Raw genomic sequence first — 24,647 nt, forward strand, 5'->3', positions numbered from 1 at the left:
TTCCCGAGTGCTTCGTGAATTACAGCCCTCCTCCTCCAGGCCACTGCTGGAAGAGCTCAGACTCTCATTTCTTTGCCTGGACTATTTCAGAAGCTTCCTAGTTTGTTTGCTTTTTGTTTTTCTTGGTCTTCGTTCGAGTCCCTAGGCCTCCTCCTCCATTCACCCTTCACATTGTTGGAATGATCTAAGCAAACCTTGATCATATATAGTTTCCATACCCAGAAATCTCTGGATCCCAGTTTTGGAGAATAAGTGACCACTAAAGGATTTGGCATGGCTCCTAAGGTACTCTGTGACTTCCCCTAACGTATCTTTTAACCTTATTGCAATCTGCTTTCTTTCAAACACTCGTTTTCTCAGCCAGCATTTATCAAGTATTTGCTATGTGCCAAGGAGGGTGCCAAGTGCTGGGAAGAGAGGTGCATAAGTTACAGTCAGTGCCCTGTGATTTGAGATCCTCATGACATTACTGACACCACTTTATCACTTGGAATGTTCCTCTCTGTTGGCTAAAATGTTATCTTTACATTTCAACTCAAGTGTCATCTCTTCTATGAAGCCTTTTCTATTCCACTAAAGAAATAATCTCTGCTCTCTCTATTTTACTGGATTTTTAAAAGCATATTCTTCCTGCATAATGATATCTTGTGTACATGTTTTATCTCCCTTACCTGGCTGTAATCTTCCTGAGGGCCAAGGATATATCTTTTTTCAGCCTTGAGTTCCCCACGCAGCCTGTGCAGTCCTAGCGCATTTGGGGCACTCCATAGATGAGTGTCTTTAAAATTGCATCTCCTCTGAAGCAGAAAATGAAACAAACCCAGAGAAAAATGTTTTAACACACAAATAAATTAAACATGATCCTAGGTATTACTAAATATAGCTGTACAGAGATGAATATGTCATAATTAATAACACATTTGTGAGCCATCTACTATCCCTTTTGAAACAAAATGGTATTTAACATATTTAAATAATGTTTCTTCATCTCTTCCTTTTCATTCCTACTGCAACCAACTTAGGTTTTTAATCTTTCTCTCTCTTTTTTTTTTTTTTTTGGAGACAGGGTTTTTGCTCTGTCACCCAAGCTGGAGTATAGTCATGTGATTTTAGCTTACTGCAGTCTTGAGCTACTGGGCTCAAGTGATCCTCCCACTTCAGCCTCCTGAGTAGCTGGGATTATAGGCATGAGCCACCACGCCTAGCTCTAATCATTTTACTTTTAAGAACCGGAGGGTGGGCGCAGTGGCTCACATCTGTAATCTCAGCACTTTGGGAGGCTGAGGTGGGTGGATTGCTTGCATCTAGGAGTTTGAGACCAGCCTGGGCAACATGGCAAAACCCTGCCTCTACAAAAAATACAAAACTTAGCCAGGCATGGTGGTACCCGCCTGTAGTCCCACCGACTCAGGAGGCTGAGGTAGGAGGATTGCTTGAGCACGGGAGATCAAGGCTGCAGTGAGCCTTGATCATGCCACTGCACTCCAGCTTGGGTGACAGAGCCAGACCCTGTCTCAAAAAAAAAAAAAAAAAAGAACCAGGAAGTTTTGTTGGCTTCTCTAAAGCCTGTTGCCAACTTTTCCAATCCATCTATCACAACTCCAATAATTATTTCTGCTAACGCTGCTGTGCATATCACTCTCATGCTTAGGGGCCTTTGATGGTTCCTCAGTGCCTGTTGCATCAGGTCCGAACTCCTTAGCCTAACCTTCATGGCTGTCCCCAAAGGCCATTTCCCCAGGCTATTGCCCTGGTTCTCACTAGCTTCAAGCCCGGGCCAGCCGGGAAGCTTCCCTCCATTCAGGTGCCGTATCTTCCCTAGATGACGAAGGCTTGCCTAAAGCCCACTCACTTTCACAACATTGTTAATGACCATTTCAGCTGGGAATAGGTTCTTCTCTCACCTTTAGCAGTTGTTCCCAAACCTGGTTGCATATGCACAGCATTTAAAATACAAATCACTGGGCCCCACCCTCTGGAAATTCTGAAGTAGAACTTGGGAATTTGCATTTTTATTAATATCTACGAAGGGATTCTGATATGCAACAGTTTTGGAAGCCAGTGACTCTTGGGACCCTACAAGCTGAAGGTCTTGTCCTGCTGTGCGTTGTGGGTATTTATGTATCTTTTTGATCTCTCCTTCTGGATTGTACTCTTCCTAAAAGCAGGATTGCATCTGGATCACCTGGCAGAATATCTGGCTCACAGTAATAGGATAAATTACTCTGAATGAATGAATACATGCATGAGAGACTCCTTTGAAGAGGTGAGACTTGAAGGGTAGCAGGAACTTGTAATGTAGCCAGGAGTTGAGAGGAGGAAATTCAAGCAGAAAGAAGAGTGTCTAGTATCAATATTTTGTGCAAGATGCAGGTGATAATCAGACCCCTGGGGACTCACTTTGAAATCTCTTTGCTTCCAGGGTTTAAAATATTCCTCATCGATTAAATTATTTCCACTTTGGGAAGATGCTCATCATTTAAAACATTCTCAATATCTGCCTTATTATTTGGTTGTTTCATTCTGGCTCTCTGATGATCAACTGGGTGTTTTTAAAATAGAATGTTTCAGCTCTTCCAGGATCTAGTCCCTGAGGTTGCTCTGGCAACCACCTTGAAAACTCCAGAGAGCATTATCCTAAGTTGCCAAACTTCTCAGATTTTCTGGCTGCCACACCATTTTTCAGTAGTGCCCTGACAAAAAGTTTAACATTAAATGATCTCAATTAATTAGCTCAATCTCCTAAAATCCTTTCAAAAAATCCAAGCATGCTTAACATCCTTGTTGTTGAATGTTCCTTTCTTGACTGTACTGTTATTGAGCTCTGGGTCTTCAGCAGCTGGTCAACCAGGTATCAAACACACACTGCCCAGGAGACCTGCTGCAGTCCAATAGTTTATTGAAATCATAATCAACGCACCTGTAGCTTCCCGAAAGTGTCTTTGGTTTTATTGAAAAGCTAACCAGAGAAAAAACATTTGTCTGCTGAGACGTGTATGTGATTTTGATTATCATGGTGAAGTCTTTGCACAGTTCCAGGTATCGTTATTGACACCTCAGCTCTCACCTTGCTTTGATTATTCAGTGTGCACATGTGTGCAGATTCAGGGGTTTATTTCTGTAAGTCCACATGTGCTGTTGGTACCAGAGGTCAGGGTTTCAGTCTTGTTTGAGTCACTAAAAGGCAATATGACTTCAGGAAAGTTACTCTGAGTTCTCTGAGCTTCACTTTCCTATCTGTAAAGTAGGGATTATAAAAGCACCTACTTCATAGGTTGTTACAAGGAATACATGTGATAATGTAATAAAACACCACAGTGGTTGGGGCTGAATAAACATTAGCCACTATTATTATCAAGCAGCTTATATATATATATAAAACCCAGTTTATTGGAAGAAAAGAGAAAAGCATAAGCTCTTTTCTACCAAGATGAAATCTGTTTATTTTAGTATTAATACTTTAGCTTCACTGAGTTTTGCTCCTCTGGTTTCAATGCAACTTTTTTAAAATTAAAATTTAAATTTCTATTTTTTGAGACAAGGTCTCATTCTGCCACCTAGGCTGGAATGCAGTGGCATAATCACAGCTCACTGCAGCCTCAACCTTTTGGGCACAAGTGATCCTCCCACCTCAGCCTCTCGAGTAGCTGGGACTACAGGCATGCACTACCACACCCAGCTAATTTTTGTATTTTTTGTAGAGATGGGATTTCACCATGTTGTCCAGGCTGGTTTTGAACTCCTGGACTCAAGTGATCCACCCCACTCAGCTTCCCAAAGTGCTGGGATTACACGTGTGAGCCACCGTGCCCGGCCTCAGTGCAACTTTTAATTGGTGTATAACATAGAGCATTAATGTTGGCTATCTTTTAAGCAGCCTCTACAAGGCCTGTGCTTCCTGAAATTAAAGCAGCCTTTAGTTGGAAGGTCCCAGACAAGATGACACGGTTAGCTCCTATTTTTCCGAGTTTTGTATCACAACAGTGTCACAAAAACATATGCCTATGTAAGACCCCACCCCCACCATTCCTTAAACTCACTGAGAATCAGCTTGTTGGGACGAACTTCTCAGGTGCCGCCAAGGGAAAATATGAAAGATAACGGGGAGTCGCCAGTGGTGGGAGCAGAGACGAGATGTGTGCTGGCTGCTTCCTTTGCTCTCTTCAAGGGAGCAAATATGCACATGGAGCCTCGCTTGTCATAGAGTGTAGGGAGCAGCTTCATTTACACTTCCCACTGTGTACAGAGGACATGTCCCGGTGTGTGCCTTGCACACATTCCCTGTGCCATGGTTTGAGGTGATATAAATTCTGCCAGGCCCGGGGCTCTGGTACTGTTAGGCCCCGAATAATGTCGTCAAGTGTGGATGGATGGAATGAGCTGCCCATGATTGAAATTCCAGGGAGAAGTGATTAATCAGACCTCAGAGTCACTCCATTCATCCACCAGTTGATTAAGTTATTATTGAACACCTACCCTAGGACTCATGACAGCCACATCCCAGAGAGCTGTTGGGGCTCCAGGAGAAGCACGGACTGTCCCCAGCTTATAAATGGTTGTTTGCATTCTAGAAATTTACCTGTAGGTTGATCATTTCAAATGAAAACCTAATGTTCAGTCTTCAGACTAATCCAGATTTCACCTTACGTAGTAAGGAACAGGATCAATATTTCTGCAGCTGTCCTCTCTCCACATAAAATTGTGCTCATCTAATATGCCTTACTGAAAACAACCAACCAACAAAAAACCCCTTGTTCACACGTGTCTCCCTAGTTCCTGCCCTCTTCCTGCCTGCTTTCCACAGCCACACTTTCCTAAATGGTGTGTGAAGTGGCAGTGACTCAGCGTCACCAAATCCAGGGGGCATTTTTCATTCTGCATGATATTCATCTTTCTTAGCAGTGTCTGGCAGCTATGTCTGCATCTTTAAATGTTCAGTCCCCTGGCTTTCCTAACCCCACACCCTCTGGTTTTCCCCTGTCCTGTGTCTTTGCTGGTCTTCAGCCTCCTTTTTCTGTGCTGCTTTCGCTACTCATTCCTTGAAGGTTGGTGACCCCAAGGACTGTGTCCTCCATCTTGTCTCACTCTCCACTCTCCCACCAGCCCAGGGTTTCATTTACCATTGATGTTTCCAGAACCTTCAAATTCCTTTTCTGAGAACTAGTCCTCAACATCCAACTGCCTTGGATGTCCTGCAGGGACTTTGTCTTAGTCTGCTTTGTGTTACTATCAAGGAATACCTGAAGTTGGATAATTTATAAAGAAAAAAGGTTTATTTGGCTCATGGTTCATCTGGCTGAAAGGATGGGCACCTGGTGAAAGCCTCAGGCTGCTTCCATTTGTGGCAGAAGGCAAATGGAAGCAGGCGTGCACAGAGATCACACGGCGGGAAAGGAAGTGAGGGGTGGGGAGGTGCCAGGCTCTTTATAATAACCAGCTCTCATGGGAACTAATAGAGTGGAGAATTCACTCATTACTGCAAGGAGAGCATCAAGCCATTCATAAGGGATCTACTCCCATGACCCAAACGCCTCCCATTAGGCCCCACTTCCCAGTACCACCACATTGAGGATCAAATTTCAACATGAGATTTGGAGAGGTCAAACATAACTACAGCACACTTCACACAGTGGCCCATGCGGAGTTCTTTTCTTTCACCCCTAAAAATATTTCTCCTCCCAATGCTGCTGCTCATTCCAGTAAATCATTCACACTGATGTTCAAGATTTCTCAGAGTAATGCTCATACTCACCCTCTCATCCAATCAATTACTGAGTTCTATAGATGGTACCTCCTAAGTATTTTTCAAATCCATCAGTATGACTCCATCATATTCTGCCCCTAACTACCTGTCCTGACCCATCATCATCTCTTGCCTGGAACACTACAAAGAAAGGTAGGGCCAAAGGATTACTCTTCTACTTCAGCTTTGATTATTATTCTTCAGGGAAGTCTTCCTAGAATCCCAGACCCCAAACTCTGACCATATGTTTCTTCATGCATAATATCAACGTTCTCCTTCATAAAAACATGTGTTTTCTACACTAGCCTATAAGCCTATAACTACACTGGCAAGGATGGTGTCTTACTTCTGTATACCCCACCACCACTACCACATAGGACCCAGTATATAATAAATGCTGAATGACTGAGTGAATAAACACATGTCTTACATTTTGCTTGGGAATCACAGAAATTATCTGTCACTTGCTATGTCACTTGCTCCAAGAATGGGGGTTTTGGGGGCTGGAGGAGATGCATGGAGGACAAGATTCTTGGGATTAGCAGCAGGAATGGAAATTTGGGGAAGGAATGGGGTACAGTTTGGGGACCCTGGGAGTTTGGAAAGCAGGCTGATAACTTAGGGAATTTTGAGGCACCCCGGAGGGAACTGGGAGGCACTGTGATGGAGAAGAGGGAACTGTGGGGTGAGGAGGAAAGTTCCCAAGGAGAGTCTGCCTTCCCCTCCTCTCTTGCCCTTCTCTGCTATTGCTGTGGTCACCTAGGGAGTGGGTGTAATGAGAAATGGAAATAATAAAGGACAGGAAGTGCTGTCTTCTGGCAGTGATGCCGTAAAGCTCCTCATCAGGCCCCTTCAGAGCACCCACTTCTGCCACTGGAGAGAGGGGAGCCCTGCTAGGGTTCTGGAGTGGGGACATCAGGAGCTGCAGAGGGTTCTTTGCAATACTTGGGGACAGGTGACCTTTCCTTCCCTTCTCATAACACTGGCCAGCCTTTTCCTGCAGCTGTTCCTTCACCCCTTGCACCGCAACAGTGGCGAGCAGTAGGAGGAAGCTCCAGTGAGGCATTTGGTGTGTGTGTCTGTGTGTATGTGTGCACACGCGTGCTTGGGCTGCTGCAACGAAAAGACCATAGATTGGTGGCTTAACAGAAATTTATTCTGACAGTTCTGGAGGTTAAAACCTCAAGATCACAGTGCCAGCATGACCGGGTTCTGGTGAGGGCCGTCTTCCTGATCTGCAGATGGCCACCTTCTCACTGTATCCTCACGTGGCAGAGAAGAGAAGCTTGCTCCTTAGTGTCTTTCCTTATGAGGGCACTAATCCCATTCATGAGGGCTCCATTCTGATGACCTAATTACCTCCCAAAGATGCCACCTCCTAATGCCATCACAATGGGGATAGGACTTCAATATATGAATTTAGGGGAGGGCACAAACATTCAGTCCATAGCAGCATGTATCCCAGCAAGGGCCAGTGTTGGCCGATCTGTCTCCCTCCTCTTTTGACCCTACTATGCTTATCCTTCTATTTTGCTTCTCCCTATATTCAGCCTTGGATTATATAGTCACTTAGGTTTTCAGTTTATCTCTCCCCATCTATTGTAAGGTCGTTGCTGGGCCTCCTGCCATATTTAATCCCAGGCATTGGGTGCTCAAAGCTTGGAGAGTTGGGCTGAGTTTGAATTTGCATGGATTCTTCTTTGTCCACACCCTTTGTGATCAACTGTACTCACCTGTAAGGGACCAGCCAGAGCTAGAGCTTCAGTCTGTGGATGTACAACAGAGAGATACACTGGGGCCAGACCTACTGAACCTGGGGCCTGCTAAATTAGTGTCGAGTCAACACCATTTCTTAGTTACTGGGATGGCTGTTATGGTTTTTCATATTCAGAAATCAGCTCAATGATGGTGATAGCTATGCTTGTGTGGGGAATGACCAAAGGACCAGTTTGTTTACTCACTCAACACAACAAAATTGCACCATGTGCCAGCCACTGTTCTAGGAATTGGGGGTAAAGTCATGAAAAAGACAAGCTGCCCTATGGAACATTCAAGTGTGGGAAATAGACAATAAGCAAGTAAACAAATGCACAATGGGTACATTTTCAGATAATGATGCTAAGAGCCATGGAAAAGTTAAGGTAAATAAGGAGAGAGACGATACTGGATCGGCAGGGAGGGCTCATCTGAGGAGGTGATCTTGAGTAGATTCTTGAATGATGAAGGCACTGCCATGCGAATATCTAAGGAGAAGCTCCCCAGTCAGGGGCTACAGCACATGCTAAGCCTCTGAGGTGGGAACAGACATGCTGGGTTTGAGTAACAACAAAGGGTCAAGTGTGGCTGGAGTGGAGTGAGCAGGGGAGCGAGTGGCAGGTTGTAGGACCCAGGGGCACAGAGGCCAGATCATGTGGGGCCTTAGAGACCATCGTAAGGAGTTTGGGTTTCGTTCTAGGAGGAGTGGGAAGACATTGGAGGGTTAAGCCAAAAAGTGACATGATCTAATTTATGTTTCAAAAAGATCACTTTGCCTACTGGTGAAAAATAGCTTGGGGTGGAGTGAAAGTGAGGGGACCAGTTAGGAGGAGACGGGTGGCTCTGGTGGAAGGAGGCAGGGATAGGGGATGAGAGGAGGAGGAAGAGGTGACACTTCAGGAGAAAGGGGCAGTTCCTTCCTTCTATGTGAAGCCTGTTCTTTGATGTGGGAGCAGAGGGTTTTCCTGGGACTCGTGGCAGTTTGTCATAGTGATTCTCAGGACTCACAGATGGCCCCAGGTGTTTCCACCGTTCTGCAGCGGGATCCCTCTCCATGTGTGCCTGCCAGGTGGCATGTCTGCCTCTGGTTTCCCCACTACCTGTAGCTTATAGGTTGTGGCTTTTGACCCCTTTGCCTACTCACCAGTGTGTGAGTGCTGGCTGCAGCATGGTCCAGTGTTCAGCTGTCGGTCTCTCCCATCAGCCTGGGGGTGCCTGGAACATTGTCGCCAGGATTACTGAACTCATCCTGGCACCTCCAGTGCCTGCCGCGGTGTTTGACACCTCATAGTAGGCTCTTGATGCGTATCTGTTAAGTGAATAAATGGGGAGTTTGCTGAGCACCCACTATGTGCCGGCCCCTGTGCTGATGGAACAATTTTATGGAGAGAGACCCACAAGGATACACACAGACAAACCAATGGCACAGATACCTACACCTGCACAGCACTGACTCGAGAAGTGAGAAAAATCCTTCTTCAAGAGCATGGGGAGCTTTTATTACTTAGGAGTGGTAATTGCTGACACACAAAATGGTCAGACTCCCCAGAACACATGGTGTTTCTGGGGATAAAAATTATTGGAGGAGGAGGATTTTTAAAATTTGCAAGCACTAGAGAGTGAAAAGGAAGATCTATTGGTTTAATTTTCAAGGGAGTTTAATTGCTGCTTTTTAAAACTATATGGAGTATTTGAACTGAGAAGGACTGTAGAGATTGTACAGGTCAAATGCCTCCTCTTACAGGTAATAGTTATTATTTATAAAGTGTTACTCTGTGCCAGAAACTATTTTAAGAGCTTCACAGGTATTAACTCATTTAATACTCATAACAGTCCTATGAATTAGATACTATTATCGTTTTCATTTTGTAGATGAACAAACTGAGCCTATTGAGGTTAAATGGTTTACCGAAGTTTCTGTAGTTTCTTAATAGTCCAGGCTACAGCCCAAGTTTCTTGTTCCTTAATCTACTACTATTTTCACTAAGACACTGGCACTCAATCCCGTGCTGGAAGCAAGTTACAATATTATTTTGTCTTTTCTTCAAAATATTAATTTGCTAAATCAGACTTGTGGTAAAGCTTGGCACAGTCCAGCTAATAGGAATTGTTGCCAGACTTTGGACAAACACATATGCATGTGCTCGAATTCAGACAACCCCCTCTGCCTGGGCCACGGGGAGGGAGGGCTGTGTCCATTCATCTTGTTCTTGCAGTTAGGGCTCTGGGTCAGGACGTTCAGCAAATTGCCCATTCCCCTGTACGTGCACTCAATAAATATTAATTGATGATGATGACGATGACAGCTTGTGTTTCTTCTGCGAATGCCAGTACTTCCCATTCTCATTCAGTTCACCCTCTTTTGTTTGTTAGGGCAAAATTTTTCCAACCTGCTGAGTGTAACAGGTAATTAACACCACTTAATAAGTGTTAAGTAGGATAATCATCTTTTTTTTTTTTTTTTTTCCTGGAAAATGTTCTTTAGAAGTTAATGGTGCTGCTGAAGACTCAGGCTTACACCAGGTTCACTCTGTTAAGGAGCATAGCGGTGCATGAGGTCAACTGCCTCCTCTGGAAACACCAGGTTCTTGTTACAAAAGAGACCTGGCAGCAGAGCCTCACCTGGGAAGCGCGGCTGTAGCGGGCAGTGGAAGTGGGGAGGTGTGGCCCTGGGGACTTGGAACCCTCTTCTCTAAGCAGAGTTGGGCTTCCTTCCCTTCCCTCTGGGCTGGGTGGGCACCGTGGGTGGGACAGATTGGAGAGGAGGGCGGAGCTCTCAGCTGTGCTAAATTCCCAGCAAGCTCTAGGCAGGCGGGGCTGATGTCGAGGCTCATTATCATCTGCCCCGTGCTGAGTAACTAAAGGCAGAAGATGACCTGTTTCTGCCCTAGTTCCCCTTCCTGTCACCATGCTCTTCCTTGTCAGGTAAAATCACTGTGACTATTCCCTGGAAGTCTCCCAGGTTTAAAAAGAGACTGGCAGAAAGGATTTCCAGTCGCCTTGTCGTTTCCCTGGAAGATGTGTAAGGGATAGCCCACGTGATGGAATGGAGATTTTTCTTCCCAAGACATAAAGGAAAAAGTGACTGTCTCAAGCCCCTGAATGAAAGGATGGCTCTGAGTGTTCCTTGGGGGCAACTTTGGCCACACATTCTGCTTTCCATAGTATAACTCATCCTTTAAATCTCCACTTGAGAGGCCGTCACCTCCAAGGGGCCCTCCTTCATTTCCTCACTCAGTACAACGGTTTCTTCTCTCCTTTCCTCCTGCATCGAGTGCTCCTGTGCTGCCTTGGTTTGTCCTCTGGCTTCCGTGTTTGTTGTTCATAGAGCCTGTGGTACACCTGGTCATTTACATTGAGTCTCCCCAGCTGGATGGCTTTGCATTCACCACCTAGTAAGTGCTTCTAATAAATATTTGCTGAATGAGTGTGAAAATGGGGCTCTCCAGCACCAGAACAAGGCTTGTTGAACCCTTGACCCCACTGCCCTCCTCATTCTGAGAGGAGAGGTGAGTGCCTCTCCTCTCAAACCATCTGAGTCTTTGCCTGATCACTCCCTATAGTCTGGGCATGATTTCTCCTCCCTTCATCTCTGGCTCAAAGTAAAGAAGAAAAGGAGTGGGAAGCTACAAGTGTTAAGAAGCTCTGAATTGCCAGCAAGTTGTAGGAGAATTTTGTCCCTTAAAATATGTGGTATTATTTGAGAGAGCGCTTTTATTCTCATCTCCTCCCTGAGTGAAATCTTAGGTAGTTCAGTAATTTAACAAGTGTGTGAAGAAACTGGCAGAGGCTTTTGAAATTCAAGTGTGTCTTGATGCTGTATGAAAACAATTATAAAAGGAAGGCTGGGAGGAGTGGGCAGAGCAAGGCTGGAATCCAAAGGTTTGGTCCTAAAAGGAAGCTGTCCCCTTACAGATCTATAAAGTGTCCATTGAGACACCAGGAGGGCCAGAGACAGGTGGAAGGAGCTTGTGAGGCTGAATGAAGGGGTGGCCTGTGGAGGGTGGAAAGAATCTGGCCAGAACTGGAGGGGGGATTCTGGAGGTGGGAGGATGCTGGAGAGCTCACCTCCATCCCAGGAGTATGCCGAAGCCAACCCTCCAAGACTAGAGACCACCAGCTGCAGGGCTGCAGGACCCCGGGGAGCCTCAGGGGTGCTCTCCCACGGGGTGTTGTGTGGGAGAGCCAGGAGCCAGAGACAGCTGCTTTTGACTGCAAATGCTGGTTGCCCAGACTTGAGCCCCTGAAGCGGTAGTTAGTGAGCAGGGCTGTGTGTGCACAGGACCCTCATGATGTGGGAGAAGACCCACAGCCTCTGGGAGGGTTGGGTGGGAGGAGGCCTCACACCAGGGGTTTTAAAAAAGAAACGTCTGTCTCGTGTGCTCTTCAGATGGGATTGGGCATATTCCAGGTGTTATGGCCTGGCGACCCTTGTACGCTCTTCATACCTTAGGTCTATGAATCTCAGCTCAAGTGTTTAACAAAATCACCTGGAATGCTCTGAAAAATGCAGATTCTTGACCCAGAGAATCTAAAAAGTCTAGAGTAGAACCTGGAAATCTGCATTTGTAACAAGTGCCCTAGGCAATTTGGATGCAGGTGGCTGGGGGACTCTATTTTGGGAATCAGTGCTGAGCAGCCACTTCTCAAACTTTAATGTGCATGTAAGTCACCGGGGATTTTGTTACACTGCAGGCTTTGATTCAGTAGGTCTGGGATGGGGCCAAAATTCTGCATTTCTAACAAGCTCCCAGGAGAAACTGGATGCTGGCGCAGGGACCACACTTTGAGGAGCAGCTTACATGGGACCTTGTTAGAAAGGGGGACTCTTAGGCGCCACTCAGACCTACTGCATCTGAAACTTGGGGGGAGTGGGGTCAGCAATCTGGGTTTTAGCAAAAGCTCCAGGGGATTCTAAAGTTTGAGAACCACTGCTAAAAGATGGGGAAGCTTAAAGACATGGGTGGGAGGCAGGGTGGGAGCAGCCAGGCTGTAGAGGAGGGCAGTAGGCCCAGTCAGTCACCTCCTGCCATAGTTTCCTTCTCCTCCAGAAACACAGCTGAGACCCGTGAATTCCGACGGAAGAAGCCTTCTCCTTCATGGTGGTGTGCATACATGCTTTTCCTCTTGGATCAAAGCAGGAGAATTTCCCCAGTCGACTGGCTGGGATCTGTAATGTATGCAGGATGGTTGGCCTGTATCCCCTGCACAGGGTACAGCTGGTGGTGAGGGCCCCAAGGGAAATGACAGTGGGGCTAGAGGTGCCTGAGCCGGTCAGTGTCAGTCAGGCTGGAAGCTGGTCCCCAACGAGCAGTGAGGACAGGACGGGTCAGGCAGCTCCCAGGGTGCTGGGCAGGGCAAGAGCGGAGCCCGGAGTAGTCCACGAAGGCAGTGTCTGGAGCATGTGCGGCCGGCTGCAGATGTGTCAGGCACAGCTAAGTCCCAACAGGGGCCTCTGGGCCATCACACCCTGGGTGGTCAGGAGCAGTGGGCAGCAGGGGTGCTGGTTTTGACCCCCCTTCTCTCTCTGTGCCTTTTCCTCTCTGTGCCTTTCCTCTCTGTGCCCCCCTTCTCTCTCTGTGCCCTCTCTCTCTGTGCCTTTTCCTGTGCTGCCTTCTCTCAGTGCAGAGGTGGAAATGAGTCCAAGTGGGTGCCAAGAAGCAACAGGAACATCCACAGTGTGGATTAAATGTGCTCAGGGAGGGTAAGCGAAGAAAACATAGGGAGAAACCAGAGGCGCCATTGGATGGAAAAGTGGGGGGCCTGGAGAGAAAGCCCCTCTGGGGCTGGAAGCAGCCCGTCACTCCTCTGCCCTTCATGCCGTCACTGACCACTGGGCCTCCCCAGACCAGGAGGAAAATTCTTCTGTCTTCAGGTCCTGGGTCACTCAGGCAGGCAACCATCTCTTGCTTTCTCTAACTTATTTTCCTTCATGTTCCTGGTGCAGGCCCATGAGGAAAATAATCTGCTACTGGTTTCCCTTGAATAGCGGCCCAGTCCCCAGTGGTCAGCCATGAGGGTCCAATTCTGGCCACGGAAGGCCAAGATCAAAGCAATACTTGGTCCAGGCATTTAGGAGAGCTGCTAACAGCAAAGGGTTCTGAGTCACATCCACAGTTCCTGGTGTACATAAAATCAGTAGGTGTCATATTAACTTTATGGTGACTTTTTAAATTATTCTAGGACCAGACATGGTGGTTCACGCCTATAATCCCCACAATTTGGAAGGCTGAGATAGGAGGATCACTTGAGCCCAGGAGTTGAAGACTAGCCTGGGAAACATAGACCCCATCTCTTAACCAAAAAATTAAAAAAAATTTTAAATAAGATTATAATTCTAGACTAGGTGATTCTGTGTTAAGTTGCTTATGGAGCAGAGCCTTTGTCTTATGGCTTAAAACTATTTAATAAACTTTGCTGCAAATTCCAGGAGGTCAAAACATTTAAAATGCCAGCACCAACAAATAGGGAACACTCAAGTCGACCCAACCCAAGTCCCAGCTGGCGGAGTGTTCCTACTGTATTGTGCCATTTGAGGTTGGGTGCTAGTCCCTGACACAGCAGGGCCTATGGGGCTGGGCAGCCCTCCTGGATGCCCAGGCTGGTGCAGGCTCTCCAAAGACGACCGTCGTCCAGAGTGATTAAAGAGCATGTGGCCTCCTGAGAGCAAAGGGGCCCAGAATGTGGTTTCCTGACAGCGCTTGGAGATACTCATGTGCATGAATATTCATTTGGGAACAAATGGAGAATGATTTCCATGCTGGGAATATTGACTTTGTCCTGGGCATCCCAGAGGGATCCTCTATTTTAGGGCCAGTTTAGTATGGGCTGAGGAATCAAATAGAAGATATATTATCTTTTTCTCCACACTCATTGGCTCCTGGGGCAAACAAACCTTAGGGCAGACATGCAGAACTGGATTATTGCTGTTGAAAACAGGCAAAGACTGAGGTTTTTTATGATTTGAGAGGCAGGCTGTTGAAACAGCCCTTGGTTTCTCTTCCCACTTGAGGAAGCTGGAGCTTGGTTCAATCAGAGGGAGTCAGGAGACTGAATCGAAAAATCAGGAAACCAACTTTGGTTCTGGGTCATTTCATTGCCTTTCACGGTAAGAGCAACAAGTTATCCACCTGAGAATGGTCATCATCTAGTGTATGATTATTAAAAATAATAATGACCGGCCAGGCATGGTGGCTCATGCCCGTAATCCCAGCACTTTGGGAGGCCGAAGCGGGTGGATCACAAGGTCAGGAGTTCAAGACCAGCCTGGTCAACATAGTGAACCCCCCATCTCTACTAAAAATACAAAAATTAGCCGGGCATGGTGGCACATGCCTGCAGTACCAGCTACTCAGGAGGCTGAGGCAGGAGAATCACTTGAACCTGGGAGGTGGAGGTTGCAGTGAGCCGATATTGTGCTACTACACTCCAGCTTGGGTGACAGAGCAAGACTGTATCTCAGAAAAAATAATAATGATAATAATGATTACGACACAATAGTGGTGTCTTCTTTTGCTGGAGGCTTCTTCACTTTTGAGAGCACTGTCATTCATAGTATATCCTGTGTCCCTGGCTGGTAGGTATGGCATTTTACAGATGGGGAAAATAAGACTCAGCATGGGTAGCTGCTTTTCTAAATAGCACACAGTTGAGTATTATGTAACTGTAGGAATTTATATAATGCTTTGAGACATTGGGCTAATATATTGAGACTTATGGGATTACAGCTGTAAAGCTTGTTGTCTGAGTCAACAGGGGCATTCAGAGATGGGTGGAGACTCAGAGTCTCACAGCTTCCACTCTCTTCAAGATAAACTCAGCGCCAGGAGCTTCCCTGTGGCTTCCATAGCTGTGACTTTTAATGTGTTTGGTCCTAGGCATGCTGACACCAGCCCCTCAGAAATCCTGTGCCCTTGGAATGCATGATGAGAGCCAGGAGCAGACAGATCTCCAACAACAGGGGTGCTTGCTGCCTCTCCATCTCCCTCATCTTCTCCCTTCCCCTGGTCTTAGGGAATCCCTTTTCTCCACCAGGAGCATTATTCCCTTGCTTCAACTCCAAGCATCCCCTTTCTACTTCTTTTCCTTTGGGGGTAAGAAGAATCTCTCCCACAACCCCTGATGCCCTTCTCCACCACAGTAGTGAAAATAGGACAGGACTTGGCACATGATTCCATTGTTTTCATAGTCCATGGGGTACCAATCAGCTGCAGGTCATTGATGGGATAAAACAGCAAACGAATGGATACATGAATGAATGAGAGGATGCATAACTAGAAATAAAATATTTAGAATGCAGACAAGTACAATTCCTGGAAAAACAAGATTGTGGACGATGGCTTAGAGCCGAGCTGAGCGTGGCATATACTGCTCTGTTGCATGGAGGGCACATGTGTATAGGGATGGAAACCTGCTAGAAGGTTCCTGCACCAGCAGGGGCAGGATAAATAAAAAGGAAGGAACAAATGCAAGTGGCTGTGAAGGAGCAAGATTTGGAAACAGACTCATATGGAGACTGATGAGAAGAAGGAGTCAGAGATGGTATGCTTAGTAGAAGTTGGAAATTTAGGAGATAAAGTTTGCAGATACTGGCAGGAATGTGAATTTCAGCACAAAGTGGTTGTGGGATATCCAGGTGGAAATGTTTGCCAGCAAATGAAAATTGACTATTAGCATCTGGGCAGGAAGTCAGGACAGGTAGAATAAAGTTAGCATTTACACAGTCCTTACGTGATATCATTAATGTCCTTTAATAGGGGCCCTTTGAGGTGGCCTTGTTAAGGAGCCACGCCAGACCAGTGACTTCCATCTCTTTATGCTTTTGCTTTCACTGTGCCACTTCTAGGATGCTGACCTCCAGTTCCCATACGTGATTAGGTTTTACTTGCCCTTTCCAACTTCCCTTTGATCACAAACCTTCCATGATCCCCCCCGGTTGGAATGAATTGCAGTCTTTCAGTAATCCCACAATATTTATATTGAGATTTAGTATTTATGACTCTAGAAAGCAGGGTAATAATACATGGCAATTCAATAGGCTGTGGCTTGCATAAAACAGTTTCTCCATTTGTTGAGTGAAGGAATGAGATTGGCACCATTCAACATCTTCTCTTATTAAAAAAAAAAGTGTTTTCCAAAGCTAAGGGATGACTCAGGGTCATGGGGCTGTGGTGAGTGCTTGCATCAGCATCTCTGTATTTTGCTTGGAAGCTTTAGGGGTGGTCTTTATATAACAGACACTCTCAGAGTTGGGAGGGAACGCCTGGTCTGACTGCCCACACAAATGAATGAGCATTATGCCTGCCTGGTGGTTATTCAGCCCCTGCCCGAGCATGTCCAGTGACAGGGAGCTGTGTCCTGCCAGCCTCGATGGCTTGTTAAGGAAGGGCTGAGTGGATGGTTGGTGGAGGATAAAGAGTGAAGAACACAACTTTGCTTTCCCCATTGATTACTCAGTCTGGGGCTTGCTGACGGTATCATATGAGATAGGTTAAATCATGCTATGGCAAAAAAACAGCAAGAACACTCAACTCTTGGCGGCTTAAAACAACACAGGTTTCTTTATTGCTCACACTCTAGTCCATCATGAGTTGCCTGGGGGCCTCTTTCCTTACTTGTGGCTTCAGGATGATGGAGTATCCACCATCCTAAATGCTTTTTGCTTTGTCAGAGGAAAAGGAAAAGAAACTCTGGAGAATTTTGTATCAGCCGTTAAGTGGTCTGGCCTTCTCTCCACATCACTTCTGCCCACAGCGCATCGGCAACCCCAACCCCTGAGAGCTGGAAAATCAGACCTTACCACCTTCCAGAAGGCTGAGTGCTGGGTGTGAGTGGAGGCAGCCGTAATGGCTATGGTGCAGGCCTCATGCAAATGGCCTGGCTGATTTCCATTTGGTCTAGAAGGAAGAGGTTCCCTACCTCTTCCACATCATTGTGACAAGAAGCAGCTGGGGGAGTAGGCAAGGATCAGTATGTGTATCAAAAGGTCACTGTCACTCCTAAAAGTCTCTGGATTAATTGGAGGAGCCTCTTCTACTTGTAAGGATCCTGTTCAGTGTTCTAGGCAGTAAGAGGTCATCTAGAGAAGCTACCTGAAATGGCAGAATAAATTCTTCAGCTTTTTTCCCAACCTCCAAAAGGCTGGAGACCTCCACGACTAGCTGGCCTGCATTAAGCAGTTTTCCTCTACATGGAGACAGTGATAAATCCTCCCGGCTTGGAAGGTTGCAGCCTCCACAATAAATCAAGCCCCAAAGAGAGAAGAAGCAGTGGTGATTAAGAGTGGGACCTGAAATCCAAAGTGTAATCAATCAGAGATTTGTCATTGGAATTGGAGATGGAGATGGAGAAATAATGGATGATTCAGGCCCACGGTGGCTGTCTCTAAACATGTTAATTGCCTCAGCTTAAGTGTCTGAAACTGATGATTAGAAAATGTAGAGGTGTGCACAGCAGAATTCATAGCCACTGCCTCCCGGGGCTGGCGCACCCAGCTCTGAGAAAGTGGGCTTTCTCTTTGAATGGGAGGGGATAGGGTGATGCCTTGGCTGGGGGTAGATAGGGTTGGTTAGCACAACTCTGAGGTCCTATAAGGAGATACAATAGGGACATGGCGTGCCCCCTCCTGCCAGGTGGTTGAGATTCACAGGGGCTGCTGATACCTGCTTCACCCACCAAGGGTCACCACCTCTGGAATGATGGCTCCTTTGCTCTGATCCCTCAGGTGACTGCCTGAGAAGTCTAAGGTGAGTGTTAATGCAATTCATCTACACTGGACTTAGAGAGTAAAGAAGGTGCCCCATAGTTACAAAATGTCTTACACGTGTGCTGTGCATGTCTTTATTTTTAATGTGTGAGTATGTGTTTCTCCCTCTGTGTCTGCCATCTGGGGTAGTTAGCTCATCTAACTAAATCGAGAGACCAAAGTCATGGTCCATACTCAAATGGGATAGTTTGAGGGAGTTTGTTCTCTACCCAAAGAAATCTTAGTTTGTAACCACAGGCTGCATATCTAATGCCAGCCAGCCATGTTGTAAACATATGCACTTGGTCAGTTCAATGCACTTTACAATGTATTTGTTAAATCTCTCCTAACTGCCATGCATTGTACAAAGGCGCTTTGCAAATGGAAATGAGAAAAGAATAGATGTTGGCTAAGATGGCCTGCAGAATGCTGGACAGAGGAGTCTATCTGTATTGGAAGGTGAGAAGAAGATGATGACTCCACAATGGATAGATTATGGAAAGTACCCCTGGGAGGGGGTCAGAAAACATGCTGTGGGGCCCAGAGGTACAGGGGAGGGTGGAGGAACAAGGGAGGGTGGGCAGAGCTCCTGATAGAAAGTGTCATTTGAGGCTGGGGATGGTGGCTTACACCTGTAATCCCAGCACTTTGGGAGGTTGAGGTGGGCAGATCACCTCCGATCAGGAGTTCAAGACCAATCAAGCCAACATGGTGAAATCCCCTTTCTACTGAAAAATATGAAAATTATCTGGGTGTGGTAGCAGGTGCCTGTATGTAATCCCAGCTACTTGGGAGGCTGAGGCAGGAGAATTGCTTGAACCCAGGAGGCAGAGATTAGAGTGAGCCGAGATCATGCCACTGCACTCTAGCCTGGGCGACAGAGTAAGACTATGTCTCAAAAAAAAAGAAAGTAAGTGGCATTTGAGATGGGCCTTGAAGGATGTTTCAAAAGATTTTGATGGGAAGACCAAAGCATTCATGAGAGCCTAAACAATACAAAGTATATTTGTATATTATATAAATAAATATATTTAGTAATATATATCTCCCTATATAACTGGGTAAAATGGTACATTTATATCTGTAGCCTTCCCTACTGCTGGTTTAGGTGCCAAATTTCTTCCTTACAGTTACCCTTTAGCTTACAACTTTATTTCTGATAAAATGTGAGTACCCTTGGGAGCAGCTTTTCAATGATTTTAAGCTCCTTTTGCCCATTTATACCTGTGTGGCTGGATTGGAGGTGGGAGAGCTTAGTCTTCCTGCTGGTCACACTTCCCACCATCAGGCCTTTCTTGGTCAGGATCAGTTTCTTCCCTCTTCCCCCAGAGGCTACACTGTCCCTCTTCATCATTGCTAATTGTTGTTTTTCTTGTGTTCCTCTTGCTCCATCCACCATCAGGCAAAATGCCACTGCCTTCTGAGGCTGGCCATTTTTTCCTGACCCTCCTATATTTGTGATAAATGTACATATTCACTTTAGGTTTGTGAGTTACTATAGGAGGATACACAGGGGCCAGGAAAACAAGAGCAGGGCAGTTATGGATTCATTAGAAACCCTTGCAGTATTTCTCCTAGTGATCCTATGTTGGGTCAAATGACACATAGGCTGGACCAGCTCTTCCAGTCTTCTCAGTGGCCATCCATGGGTGACCCCTAGGGGCAAGCGTGGTATTCTGTTAATAGTAAGTAGTGCACTGAGGGCTTGTGTCATTTGGGTTTGGGTATGATAAAAAGAGGAGTGCCATAAAAAGAAGAACTTACCAGAAATGGATCTGTGTTGGGGCAGTGGCTCTATGTTGCTGCAGGGAGGGCCTTTGTGTCAACTGCCTGTGAGAGGTAGTGTCCAGGCAGAAGTCAGCTGCCATAGAAGCAGGAGTGGCGTTTTCCTCCTCTAACTTAGGGCTGTGTCTGCTCCCTCTTCAGCTGGTGCTGCCAGAATACTCCATCCATAGCCTCTTCTGCATCATGTTCCTGTGTGCGCAAGAGTGGCTCACGCTGGGGCTGAATGTCCCCCTACTTTTCTATCACTTCTGGAGGTAAGTCAGACTGGGGCTGGTCTATCCTCTGTCTTTTCTGCCAGGGCAGCCTGCTCTCCAGTGATGATGTCACCCAAATAGGCAGCTTCTAGTGCCTTCCAATCATCCTTTCCTTTCTGGGTCTCTCTCTTTAAAGCCCATTCCCAAACTGCTCTTAGGCAGCAGGTCTAATAAGGGAAGGCTCTTTTTGTTGGTTTCATTAACCACAACCCCATCCCTTGTAGGTCAGTGTTAAAAGCATCTATAGTAGCATTCACAACAGCTAAAGAGTGGAACCAACCCAAATGCCCATCAACTGACAAATGGAGAAACAAAATATGGTCTATCCATACAATGGAATATTATTTGTCAATAAAAAGAAATGAAGTACTGATACATGCTACAACATGGAGCCCTAAAGAAAGTATCAGTGAAAAAAGCCAGACACAAAAGGTCACGTATTTCATGATTCTATTTATGTGAAATGTCCAGGATAGGCAAATCTATAGAGACAGAAAGTAAATTCATAGCTGCCAGGGGCTGGGAGGGAATGAGAATAGGGAATGACTGCTAATGGGTCAAAGGTTTTCTTTTTAGGGTGATTAAAATGTTCTGAAATTAGATAGTCATGATGGTTGCACAACTCTATGAATATACTAAAAACCACTGAAATGTACACTTGTACACTTTAAAAGGGTGACTTTTATGGTATGTAAATTATATCTTAATAAAAAAAAAAAGCACCTACCAGATGGGCTGGATTTTCTGGGACAGTTATAATTTCATACATTCTATTCCCTGCTAAGACCATGCGTCAGATCATGTGATTTTTGGCTTTTTGTAAAATAGAGTCACCATATGGACACAGGAGGCAGAGGTGGAGGAATATCAAAATAGTAGAGAAGGTATTTGTGCAGATAAGTTGCCTGCCCTTGACCCTTTCCTGCCAGAGCATTGGACCCCAAAGTGTTTTATCATTGTTATTGTACCATAAAATCTGGCTTGAATTTAGCCACACCTAAGACATGCACTCATTCATTTAGAAAACATATGGAATACATACTACATGTTAGGCATTGTGAGAGATTTCACGTTAAGTATAAAGCAAAACCTTTACCCTTAAGGAACGTACATCCTAGTGGTGGAGGGAAATATATTCTTAACAGACGTTTGAGGAATACTAGTAGGAGCATAGAGAAAGAAGCACTTAAATTAGCTCAAGAGTGACATTGGAAAAGCACATTCCAGGGCGAAGGACCAGCATGTGCAAAGGCCCAGAGTTAAGAGAGCACTTGGTGTGCTTGGGAAACAGTAGTTGTTCAGTGAGGTTGGATGTAGGGTTCTTGGAGGGAAATAAGAAGAGATAGGGTTGGTAGGCAGCTGAGAGTATGGTATGGAGGGCCTGAAATAATTTGATGGGGAAGGTGGAATTAGTTTATTCTCTAGGTAATGGAAAATGATCAGAAGCTTTAGAAGAAGACAATGGCATTACGTATCTGATTTTTAGGAAGGTGGCCTGGGAAGCAGCGTAAAGGACGGGTTAGAGGGTGAAATACTGAGGGTGAAATCCAACGAGGGTGTCATGGTGGGAACTCCAGGTGGAGAGGTGAGAGAGCCTTGACCCAGGTAGTGGGAGTCAGAATGTGAGAGAACAAGAGAACCCGTGGAGGTGAACTAGATAGGCCTTGGCCCATAATTGGATGCAGGTGAGGGAGAGGAAGCCTCTAGGCTGGGTGGCCGGGAGGTCGATGGTGCCATTGACCAGGGCCAGCAGGGTAGAAGAAATCTCAGGTTTAGGGAGGAAGGAAAAAGATTCAGTTACATCGAGAAGCCTCACTTTAAGTAAAGGCAATCTGCTCTCATCTGAATTAGAGAGAAGTCAAATAGAAGATCCAGGATTCACAACAACCAAGTGAGCTGGGTTTCATTTTCTGTGTTTGACACATGGGGACACAGAGACTCACAAAGGTTAAAGTCAAATTAACCTGTGTTGCTCAGCTCGGACATGGCAGGGCTGAGGTTACACTCCACCTCTGTACGAATTCCGGTCCAAGTCCCTGCCGCCCGACACACTGCCCCAGGGGCTGGCTCTTCTCCCCAGGAAAGGAGTTCGTCCCAAGGTCCTTCAAGTAGGGGGCTGTCAAGGCAGGGTATCAGAAATGTGATTAATGGACAAAACATCGATCAGGGCACTGCTTCGTGGGGCTAGCGCTTGTCCAAAAGGGAGGAAAAGGAGAGGCAGCCAGTGTCCGTAGACTTGGAAAGTTGATCTCTTTGGAAGAAAGGAGGGGCTGTAATCTTGCCAATAGGGATTTTGTCTTGCTTTTTTTTTTTGAGTCCCTGACAGGATCTAGTCTAGTTCCTGGCAATTAGTAAGTTCTCAGATCATGAAAGAAAAAAAAGAATGAGGAGGGGAGGAGTCCTTTAAAAATCAGAGCCCTTGTACACCCTTTATCCCCCCTTTCACTCCCCCTCCTTCCCAACAGGTCCAGACCAGTGACGTTTCACATACACAGAAATTCCCCTCCTGCTCTGGCTCTTCGTTTGCTTAAAGGAAATAGAACTGTCTGCTGTTGACTCAGTACCTGTTCTTCCCAGGTTATTTGCATACGTCGCCTCACGTAATGGTCACAACAGCCCTTTGCAATGGGCAATTCCATCCCCATTTCACAGATGAGAAAGTTGAGGCTCAGATGGGTTAATGACTGACCCAAGGAAAGTCAGTGTGGTGACCGGTGACTGGCAGGGCCTTTGCTCTTTCCACGGAGCCACATGGCCACCCTGCCCTTCTGTCTCCACTTAATGAGGTCACCTGGGAATAAAACCACAGTGACAGCAAATAGCTTGTGAGATCGGCTCCCAGGAAGAGGAGAGGTGAGTGGCCTGGAGGGCTATGAGCTGGCAGTTGTCATCGACTCTGGCTTGTGATTTCTCTTCAGCACAGTGTCAGTGACAGATAACGTCAGTGCAATTCTCTGAAGGGGAAGGAGGAGGGAGCTGAGCTGCCGGATCTGCGAGTTGCTACACTGCAGGATGTTCTTCAAAGCCAGTGTGATGAATCTCCCGGTTGGAGCCCTCTCCCTGGGCCCTTTACCACCATTGAGAACCACTGTCTGTCCCAGAGCCCAGGGCGCCATTTGTTTGCACTCCTGGCCTCTGGGTGGCTTTACCAGAATGACTGAAAAAGGAACTCACTGAGAGATTCCAGCTGCACTTTGTTCTTGGGCTTGGCAGGAGGCTGTGGCCAGGTCCCTGGGGGCAGTGTCCTGGGGGCAGCGACCACTTTCCAAGGGACTCAGGAGGCTCAGAGTCCTGCCCCAGGTCTCACCAAGCCTGACAGCTCCCCTCCTCAGGGGCTGTGGCCAGGTGAGCCTTGGGAACGTAGTATTTTGAAGTAGACACAGTTTGCGTTAGCTGCTCCCCCTCCTCCTTTTCCCTACCTACGTTCTTTCACTCACCCAGCTGCCATCCGGGGCCCGCTCTCTCCCGACAGATGGCTGATGTTCTTTTCGAGTTCTAGGTCCCACAATCAAGAAGGAAAGCACCTGTAAACTGCTCTACACTCAAGTGAGAATAGGATGTCCTGAAGTATTCAGGATTTTCAATAAGGGTCTGTGTAAAGTAGTTTGAGGGTAGAATGGAGGTATGGTGGCGTCCCAGCAGTGGTGGTATAGCCCCGTACCTCTGCCTACACCTGTCCTGAGAGGCGGCTCTTCCTCAGACTCCCAGGCAACGCCAGGTGACACATTTCCCCTTCTGTTGGAGCAGCTTTGTATATGGGTGAAATTGCCATGATGCCAGTGGATCGGAGTATTTGGGGATTTACTACCCGCTGGAAGATAGTGGCTGAGCCACTCTTCAGCGGTGCTTCAACTGTGATTTAGGCAGAAGGCAGGCAATTGCTTGGCAGGGATTGCAAGACAGAAGCCCTGCATCGGAAGGGCTTGCCCAGGTGACGCCAGAAGTACCAGGACCTCAGAGACAATGATGTCCTCTCTCCCTGCAGGTATTTCCACTGTCCGGCAGATAGCTCAGAACTAGCCTACGACCCACCGGTGGTCATGAATGCTGACACTTTGAGTTACTGTCAGAAGGAGGCCTGGTGTAAGCTGGCCTTCTATCTCCTCTCCTTCTTCTACTACCTTTACTGGTGAGTATCTGCCCCTCCTGGTGGTTTTGACTCCTGCAGCAAAAGGAAAAGAATTTCAGGCTGGCCTCGGGGAGGCGGCCTTTGGGAGATGGCGTGCGAGGGTGGGAGTCATGGCCAGTCGGGTGTGGTCGCAGCTGTCTGACTCTGGCTCAGGAGCAAGGGCTTCTGTATAAACAAGTAAGGGGGCGGGAGATCCTGCAGGAGGCCTTGCCTGCGGATCGGCGCATCCTTAGGGCC

General features: G+C 46.6%; 1 protein-coding gene across 3 annotated transcripts in view; it reads left to right on the forward strand.

The window, feature by feature from the left end:
• CNIH3 (cornichon family AMPA receptor auxiliary protein 3) overlaps positions 1-24,647 on the forward strand; it is a 137,210-nt gene that overhangs the window by 100,452 nt on the left and 12,111 nt on the right. For all 3 annotated transcript variants that reach the window (XM_058430942.1, XM_032137338.2, XM_058430941.1), the window contains exons 4-5: positions 20,169-20,281; positions 24,267-24,410. In XM_058430942.1, coding sequence (XP_058286925.1) covers positions 20,169-20,281; positions 24,267-24,410 — 257 coding nt within the window. The remainder of the gene's footprint in view (positions 1-20,168; positions 20,282-24,266; positions 24,411-24,647) is intronic.

The sequence above is a fragment of the Hylobates moloch genome, unplaced genomic scaffold (genome assembly GCF_009828535.3).
Source record: "Hylobates moloch isolate HMO894 unplaced genomic scaffold, HMol_V3 SCAFFOLD_18, whole genome shotgun sequence".
In the NCBI taxonomy this organism is placed as follows: domain Eukaryota; kingdom Metazoa; phylum Chordata; class Mammalia; order Primates; family Hylobatidae; genus Hylobates; species Hylobates moloch.